Genomic DNA, 9,721 nt, shown 5'->3' on the forward strand with positions numbered 1-9,721 from the left:
CCCCCCCCCCCCCCCCCCCCCCCCCCCCCCCCAGTTTGGGAATAACATACTGGTTGTTTTGTTCTATGAGTTCTTTGTAAAAAATTTATACATGACTTTGAGATTTTGTGTCAGCAATATTCTTATTCTTTGAAATTGCTGTCTCTAGTGACAAGAAATGGTTGGAAGTTTTAACTTTTTAGCAGTGTAAAATTCAACAACATCAAGTAAAAAGTAACAGATGTCTGGCAATGCTATTTTTTGATTATTAAGGAAACAGCATACCTTTTATGAGCAGATGGAGGTGTAGTCAATAAGCTGTTAGTGGGGAGGTTGTCCATATTGGCCATGTCTGCTGTTTTCTGTGACAAATTTGGAAGACGAGGTATCAACTGAAAATGAGGGAGAAGCCTTAAACAAGAAATGTGCTTTTTCACATTTTCACCTGTAATTGCACATGCCAGTCTTATCACAGGGTCTTGTGGCTCTTAGGAGTTCAGATAGTTTTAATAAGTGGTTAAGTCATTTGATGAAATCAACGGTTTGTTGAAAACAGAGATCAGCAGGGGAACTGTCACTGTATACCTGTCTTGGTCTGTCTTTCCCTACTCAGGCCTCCAGAAATGAGGCTTGCACTGCCCAGGGCTGTGTGGATCTTGGCTGTGGTGTAAAGCAGCCCTTCTGCATAATTCCTAAATGTATTAAATGCAAAAATTGAATCAATTCTATGTGGTACAGACTAACACTGAAGAGCATTGCAAGAGGATGGCCTAAATTGCCTCTTGCTGAAAGAGGAGGATACTGCTGAGCATGCTCGAGTTATGGCTTTCCATTTGATAAAGGTATGGATGAAATGGATACGTGAGCTGAAGCCATAAAAGTGGGTCAGATCACAGCTCTTTATAACAGTAAAGGAAAACAACAGGATTTTTTGTAAAATTGCCAGAAGTTTAAGCTAGAAAGTGTGTTGATCTTGCACAATGCGCTGAGACATTTTCTTAAGATTTATGCAGCTATTTATTTTGCCATGCTGTAGTATGGCTTTCCTTTCTAGGATGCCCCAGGACCTGTTTCTCACCATAAAGGGCCACATGCACCTGCCAGCTCTTCTTGATATGGGGGATGCTACAAGAAAAGATTGTAAGATGTTTTGGACTATAACATGCTCTGCCTCTCTTTCTTTGAACCCCCATGTAGGAGTCGCTGTTCTTCCTCATTGACCAAGGTGTTTGAAGTATGTCCTTGCTAAGAAAATGTAATGATGTAACGTCTTGTGTGAACCATTGCAGTGAAGGTCATTCAGCAGGTTGAGGTAGACCATCTTGAGGTGGCACAGATAACAGTTAAGGGCCTGTACTTTCCTGTTCACTATAGGATACAAACTATGCTCATGGAATATGTGAGATGCTATTACTCAAGAAGTGTTTCTTGTGCTGTATGCTATCCTGGTCTGCCATCAGTTGCTGAGTTTGGTGTTATTAAGGCTTTGGGCATTTCTGCCTATATTTGATACTTGCTGATTTTGCCAATCTGTGCAAAATCAGTTTCTAGGCAACATGACTGCCAGTATTTGTGATGGAGCATTACTCTATTTCTCATGCGATCAACTGTGGATAGCTAGAGATCATTTGTGTTTTGTAAATTCTGTAAATAAGCTTCTAGTTGTCATGGTAATAAAGTATGTATCAGAGCTTTTTAACTGAGTTGCTTGTCAATTTGGATATTCTCCTTTTTCCATTGTCTTTGTTTGGTACATTCTGTATTTTATTATTTTTTAGAAATAATCTGTTACTATGTGTAAGATGTCTTCTTCCATTGCTATAAAAGAAAATGCAATCCTACTTTATTGATCACATGCATTGTTTCTAACATAATAGCAGCAGGAGATCAATTCTGTTGGAAAAAAACACAACTGTTTTTCAGGGAAGTTGTACCGGGTGCACACAGGGAATGAGGAGATAGAAATTCATAATGTCATGGTTCATTGCAGCTAACTATGTCTGTGTCTAAGAGAATTTTTCAAGAGTACGCCTGAGGAGTATTCTTCAATAAACAATGTTCATGTTTGTTTTGAAAAGGAACTTAAAACTGACCATATCTAAATCTCTATGAAAAGCTCTGTTTGAAAAACACTCGCTGTGCAGGTAAGTGTTATAATCTATTAGACATTACTTGTTCTTTGTAATGCAGGATTACAGCTGGACAGACATCCGATGTCCCTTTGAAAAGCGCAGGGATGCAGCTTGTGTCTTCTGGGACAACGTAGTTTATATTTTGGGTGGTTCCCAGCTCTTCCCTATAAAGCGAATGGACTGCTACAATGTGGTGAAGGATAGCTGGTATTCCAAGCTAGGACCTCCAACACCTCGAGATAGCCTTGCAGCCTGTGCTGCTGAGGGCAAAATTTATACATCTGGTGGTTCAGAAGTGGGTAAGACACTAAAAATCTTTAAAACAAACAAAAAAGCACAAAGAAAGATAGCTGGAAATTTTTCTGGTTTTTGCATGACTGTTGACAAGAAACTGCACTTTGCCATGTTAGCCTAATGAGTTTATTTTCTTGTATTTAGGATTTTATCCCACTTTGCCCAGTCCAACAACCTGTGTTTTTAAAATGGTTTCACTGATTTAAACGAATAATCTTTACATTACCTAGAGCATAAAGTACACTGCATCTCTTAAGAGTTAACTAGGGACAAGGCAGGTTGTATGGGGCTTTGAGCAACCTGGTCTAGTGGAAGGTGTCCTGCCCAAGGCAGGAGGGTTGGAAATAGATGATCTTTAAGGTCCCTTCCAAATCAAATAATTCTGTGATTCCATGAAATATATTTTATGAGTCCCACTTCTTTAAATCTACAAAATTCAGAGTGGTTTAAAGTTTTCTGTGGTGTGTGGCCAGAATAGCTGCATTTTGACAACAGCTTCCTTGTATGCAGCATGTGTTGAGCCTAATGAGATTTTTTTCAAGGGGAAAAAAGAAAGGTAGAAAAGAGATCTTCTAAAACTAATGCTTTTGGTGGTGAAATGATACTTGGTCCCCTGAAGGAATTTGTCCAATTTTTCTTTCAAATGACAGAAGTTATCTTCTTTTATTTTGTTATTCTGTTGGTTTGCTTTAGCAATGGGAGAAATAATACTTTCTTTAGATGTTATTACTCTAAATAGTAAAGAAAAAATAAGACCATTGGGATTTTTTCTCTCTCCAAAAAAACCTATAAGCTGACTTATGCTATTGTGTTATAAGAACATTTTATTTTGTCTGCACCTGGTACATCATCAACAATCCGAAAGTTGTAATGTAGGCATGCTATATCCTTAAAAGTAGAGCTTTAAACAAAGCTATGTTCTGGGGGGAAAAAAAATCCTAGAAGAAAGAAATTTTCTAGTAGATCCTTTTGAGTTCTGCCTTGGTGCAGAGGGAGGTGAACAAAGGAAAGAGGTCATAATCGGTGCTTAACATTGATAAGTCACTTCATGGGAGGTTGTAACATGTAGGCCATGTAATTTGGCCTCAAATATTTTAAGAGGTCTAATTAAGCAGCAGAATAGGCAGTTCCCAGCTGCCACCTCGTGTAGTAAATGTGAAATAGCACCTTTCCCATTACTTGAAATAGACTTAACTGAGGCTACATTGGGAAACCTGGAACACTACAAAATCTCATAAATATTCATAGTTTCCTACATTTCAGTTCATGGGGAATAACGATAGAAACTTTTGATTGTATAGTTTATTTTCTAATATGTGTTAAATAGGTAATACAATTGTAATGGAGATCTTAATTTAGCAGTTTTCTTTGAAAACTGTCCTCACATTGTGCACAGCTTCCCTTTGCTTTCCATGAATATTACTCAGGACAGAACAGTAAAAGCCAAAAATTAATAATGGAGTTTACTTTGCCTGTACTTTTTTCTTTAGAATTCAGTGAACACTGAATGTTTGGAAAAGTCCATCTCTCTTAAATCTAGTATTTTCTAATTTGAAGCAGGCAATTACGTGAAAGCATTAACCTGATAAAATGCTTCAGTGTGTTTAGCAGCAAAGAAATATAAAAAAATTGCATGTTTCTTGCATCAACTGAAGAGATTGGATTACTGTGCCTGTCCACGGCTCATTTCCCCTTCTTGAATTGATGGGACTCCTGTTTTATTTGCAATAACTAGCAGAGTTTAGAAGCTGAATTGTTCCACTCTGTTTTGGTACAGGAGAAATACTTAAAATTATACTGAAAATGGAAGCTTTTTTCTGTTAAAAAAAAAAAAAAGATATTAAAGACAGATCTGCCTTATTTTCCATGGATGGGAATTTCTACAGCTTCAAAACAATAAGGATGTCTGTTTATATCAAAGAAAAAATATATCCCACTCTATACAGTTTTTGGTGAAATTAAGGATTAGAGAGTAGAAGTAAACAAATGCACAGTTTATAGGAGTCTGTTTCTGTATTTTGGGTCTGGAAACATAGCATTGTTTTGAAGGTTCAAACCCTCAACTGGTAGTGAGGTGCTGCTAGTATGACACAATTTTTGGAAGTAGAAATCCAAGGAAGAAGAGGCACAAGGAAAGCCACCTTTTACTGTTCTAGGTGAATATATCTATTGAAAAAAAGGGAAGAAGGACACTGGTTCTTTTTTGAGAAAGTTGTATGCAGCCTTCTCTGCCTTGCCTGTGATTCAGTTACCTCAGCACAAATCTTTAAGCTCCCATCAATCTTCATTAGAAAAATCACTTTTGATTTCAGTAATAGTTTTCTTGGCCTTTGAGGGAGGAGTACGCAGACCCTGCACTTCCCGAAAAATGAGTATCTGCCAATCCTCAGGAAGAAAATAAAGTGGGGAGGAGTAGCTGTTCTGTGGTTGCTAATAATTCAGGAGTATGACATAATCAAGCTATCAAAATTCCAAAGGCAACAAGTATTCTGAGAACTAGGCAAGTCACATTGCATACAGAAAAAACTCATGAACTTGTAAGAAGTTTACAAAGATGGTTACATCTTTACATCTGAAAGTTCAGTATATCTCCAGGTAGTAAGAGTAGCATGAGCTGATGACAGTGGGACCAGTAATCTATATGTGTCTCTGTTCAGCATTTATTCCCCTCAAAAAAACCCCCAACTCTATTTTTTTTCTTTTTGTTTTTAAATAAAAAAAAAATTTTATCAACTTACTTACTGGAACAAAAGAGTGAAAAAAAACTATAAGTAGGTGCTTTTGAATAGTCCCAAATTTCAAGTTGGTTAGTTCTGCTTTTGGAGGCGGGAAAGCATCTTTCCCTTTTCAACTAAGAAAAAAAGCATCAGTTTGATAATTGCTGTTAGACTCTTGTCTTGAAAGACAACTCTAAAAATTAATGCCACTTTGGTGGGTTTCTGTTTTTTTAAGGAAATTCTGCACTGTATTTATTTGAATGCTATGACACAAGAACAGAGAGCTGGCACACGAAGCCCAGCATGCTGACTCAGCGATGCAGCCATGGAATGGTAGAGGCGAATGGTCTCATTTATGTGTGCGGAGGGAGCTTGGGAAACAATGTCTCTGGAAGAGTCCTAAATTCCTGTGAAGTTTATGATCCAGCCACTGAAACGTAAGTATTGTATTAATTCTGGTTATTTTTAGTCATTTGCGTCTTTGCTAGCTCTGTAAATGACTCAAATATAGATGACTAAAGGAAAAACTGTGTGTGGTAAGGAATTTTCCAGAGTCAGCAGTGAGGAATCACTTATTTGTAGCTTTACTTGAAAGGCAGTTTTTCTTTAAGCAGCTTTTGTCCCTATCTCATTTTCTTAATGATAAATTTCTTTTACATATTTTATGCTTATTTTCCATAAACTAGATGGTGACTCTTCCTCTTGTCTTTGGCTTTCTTTTTCCCCAGGTGGACTGAGCTGTGTCCAATGATTGAAGCCAGGAAGAATCACGGGCTGGTGTTTGTAAAGGACAAAATATTTGCTGTGGGTGGACAAAATGGTTTAGGTACTTTAATTCTCTTGATTCTCTAGCTGGTCACACAGCAATGAATTCTGCTCTGGTCTATTTTCCAATGAATTCTGCTCTGTTTAGCTGAAAAACTCTGAGTGACACCATCAAACATCCTATTGTTGCCACATCAGTTCTGCCTTCCTCTTTTCACCTCCCCACTTCACTGTATCTTATTTTTTAAATTCTTGTACTAATGACAGTACTATCAAGTTCAGGTATGCACCCCTACTGTAGCCCAGTTCTGAAGTAGTTAATATGGCTAAACCAGGCATCTAAGAAAAGAGAGTTTTTGGGTTTGTGTTGTTTTGTTTTGTTGGTTTTTTGGGTTTTTTTAATTTAGTTATTTATTATGTGTTTTGAGATATTTTAACATTCTTTTGAGAGACAGGTAAAGGTATAGCCCCTATTTTAGGAACTTCAGTCCAAAGACTTAAAGACAGTCAGATATTATCAAGTGGTGAAAATGTAAGACCTCTTTTGACTGCCCAGCTTTGAAATAAGACTTACTGTCATGGGCAGGTCATTTATGTTCTGCTTGTCTCCTTGTCTTTAAAACTTGAAGAATAATAGTTTATTTACCAGAATAATTGAATTTTAGTTACCGTGGGTTTCTAAAGTGCTTTTCAAAATGGAAAAATCTCATTTTGAGGTTTTAAAATCACTATTTGTGGTAAGTAGAATACTTGATTTCAGATGAATGCTATTTTAGAATATAGCTTGATTTTTAATTGGCTACTAAAACTATTTCATCATGATTGATTCCTAATGCAAAAACAGTAGATGCATTTATTATCAATCCATAAGTGCCAGAGCTGCCATCTTGTACAATGTTAGCTGAATGCTCCTTTTAGAAATGCTAATGATTGTTCTTACTGGAATAGAATGAAGAAGAGTTATGTCTGGGGTGAAAGACTCGTACCTCTTAACATGATAGAAAGGTTTCTTAGTCTCTTAGATCTAAAAATTCAGAACTGGAAGTGAAAACTGACTCAGTTGTTAAATAGGGGTAACAATGTTTGTCGCTATTGTAAGGTGCAATTACTAACATATTTCCTGAAGAAGTGAATCTTAGTCACAAAATCTACTCTTTTCTAATAACTTTTGGTTTCTTTGGCCCTTATCAAAGGGACTGAGGCATTTACACTTCAATGATTTTACTAGCATCATGAATAGAGACATCTTCTCTCAGATGGCCAGTTTTGGTACCTATGAGTCCTCTAGAATAAAATGCCCTAGCTATAGGGAAGTTTCAGATAGATTTCTAAGTTTTAGTCACTAGCCACAAATCCATCACAAATTCAGCATCGTTAGTTCTTCTGTTCATGAAGTAGTAACATGTTGGAATCCCTAAAAAGCATCTAATGTGAATTTGTTACAACACATCTTGCTTTCAATCTCCTTTTTACTTTTCTCTGTATTTATACAAGGGTAAACTGCTAGTTTAGAAACCTGGGGTGTTTTTTCAGGTTTGGTTTTTTTACTGTATGGTTTTTAAAACCTTAAAAGTAAAGACTTCAGTTTCATGGAATATTTGCATGCTCTAGTTCAGTCCATACAGTATAATGTAATAAGCAATAATCTATGTCATTGTTTTGTAGGTGGCCTTGATAATGTAGAATATTACGATATCAAGATGAATGAATGGAAGATGGTGTCTCCAATGCCATGGAAAGGTGTAACAGTGAAGTGTGCTGCTGTGGGATCTGTAGTCTATGTCCTGGCTGGTTTTCAGGGTGTTGGTCGCTTAGGGCACATTCTGGAATATAACACTGAAACAGACAAGTGGATAGCCAACTCCAAAGTCCGCGCTTTCCCAGTGACGAGTTGTTTAATCTGTGTTGTAGACACCTGTGGGGCAAATGAAGAAACATTAGAGATCTGAAGACCTGTAGGAGATGCTGAGACATTCTTCAAGGACTTGGGGAAAGATGGCTATTGGTGCTTTGCTTCCATATTTTACTGAATCTTGTTAAATTTAATAACAGGAGAAAATAAGATGCAGCCTTTCAGTTTGTATATACAGCATATTGTGTAATGTGGATTTTGTCATACCCATTTTCTTGCCTGTTTTAAGAGATGGGGATGTGTTTTGAGAATCCACTTACCTAGGTGACATCTCATGGCATCTTCCTTTAAAAGGACTGTGGGTGTGGCCTTGTCAAACATAGACCAAATTAAAAATACGTAGAACTCTTCTAAAGCATTTGGTGAAGAAAAGATTTCTGGTTAAATGACACTTTACCAAGGTCAGTTGCAGAGATACTTCATTTAGTAATGGTGAGTAGATATAGTTTGGGTCATGAGAAAGATGAGCAAAATTTTTTTCTCATTCATACCTACTGCAGAAATCTTACCAGGATGCAATGAAGATATTTTCTCAGGAAAGACCAAGGACTGCTGTCTAATAAAGATTTCCAATGTTTCTACAGCTCTCTAGATCGTGATAGCTGCCCTCTTCCAGTGAGTTTCTTCCATTATTTGCATGACTGCTTATCAATTTTTGAAAGTTAGAGAGGCCATATATAGAGATTAGAGAAACATTTTGATGGTCTCTTTGGCATTTTGGGGAGCTTTCACAGAAAGACTTGGAATTTTTTTTTTTTTTTAAATTACACTGAGGAAAGGGAAGTCAAAGGGTGAAGTCGACAAGAATTGTGCACTATAATTAACAAGTTGGAAACTTGGAGTGAATTTTCAGTCTATCTTCCCAGGCATCAGCCTGTACATACTGTGGATGCCAAACTTGTAGCAAAGATGGGAAGAGGAATGGGAAAAGCAAATACAATATACAGATATATTGATTTTCTTCTTGAAAGTGACTGTTTTTAAAATGGCATGAACAGAGTCATTAAAGATACTTTACAGAAGTCTTCAGAAGTTGCGCATGGTTTTTCATCTCTGGTCTAGAAGCACAGAGTTCTGTAAATGCTTTCAGCCACCATGATGGTAAATTTCTTCGTCCAGCATAGAAGTCCAGCCTGCAAAGCTCTCAGTGTCATCAACACTGTATGCCTCTTCTCAGTTCTGGAGAACTATACAAATGATGTCTGGATGTCTGTCCTGCTTCTATACTAGTTTATTAATAGCTTCATCGTAATTTTGTCACCTCTCTTCCAACTTGCTCATTTTTCCAGATCTGTTTCTATGAGACTATTGAGTTAACTTCAAAAGTTGGTGCTTGCCTACCTGTACCTTGTACCTCACTGGTGCTGTGGATGTTTAGTCTGTTCTAATTTCGAAGGTCCTCCAAATTCTCCTAAGTAGTCTAAATCCTGGTTTTCAAAGTCAGTGCTTCTTTGTAGGCTTCCTCCTGGTTTTCTCCCTCACCCTGTCAACTCTGCCTGTACAGGCAGGAGTAGATGCGCTCATGGGCTCAATAGCAGTTCCTGCAGCTCCGTTCTTTATTCAGCAGTAAGTGAAGGCTGCGCAGCTTTTTTTTTTCTGTTCCCCCTTCCCTTTCCCTTCTCATAACCACGAAACAAACGTGTCCCTGGTGCCTCCACTCCTTGAGAATCGTGGGGGGAACTCTGCCCTTTTTGGGCTGGACAGGCGTTTTGTCTTGTTTGTATGCGCTTTTAAACTCGCGGAGCCCCGTTGTTCTAAGGGTTGAATATTCCTTGGCCCCCAGCGACGGCGCGGGGCGGCCACGCTCGTCCTTCGGCTCCTGCGGGGCTGCTGCCGCCTCGGCTGCAGCGGCGGGAACGGGGTCCCGCACCTCTGTCCCCGGGTGCCCGAGCGCGGCGGGGCGGGACGGGGGGCTGGAGGCC

At 38.3% G+C, this 9,721-nt stretch overlaps 1 protein-coding gene across 1 annotated transcript in view; it reads left to right on the top strand.

The window, feature by feature from the left end:
* Positions 1-8,821, top strand: part of KLHL7 (kelch like family member 7) — a 25,222-nt gene extending 16,401 nt beyond the window's left edge. The window contains exons 8-11 of the mRNA XM_027895822.1: positions 2,170-2,410; positions 5,358-5,559; positions 5,851-5,948; positions 7,553-8,821. Coding sequence (XP_027751623.1) covers positions 2,170-2,410; positions 5,358-5,559; positions 5,851-5,948; positions 7,553-7,836 — 825 coding nt within the window. The 3' untranslated portion in view covers positions 7,837-8,821. The remainder of the gene's footprint in view (positions 1-2,169; positions 2,411-5,357; positions 5,560-5,850; positions 5,949-7,552) is intronic.
* Positions 8,822-9,721: the final 900 nt, after the last annotated feature.

Source organism: Empidonax traillii, unplaced genomic scaffold (assembly GCF_003031625.1).
Source record: "Empidonax traillii isolate 1590-97213 ecotype Southwest subspecies unplaced genomic scaffold, ASM303162v1 scaffold17:size2698205, whole genome shotgun sequence".
Classification (NCBI taxonomy): domain Eukaryota; kingdom Metazoa; phylum Chordata; class Aves; order Passeriformes; family Tyrannidae; genus Empidonax; species Empidonax traillii.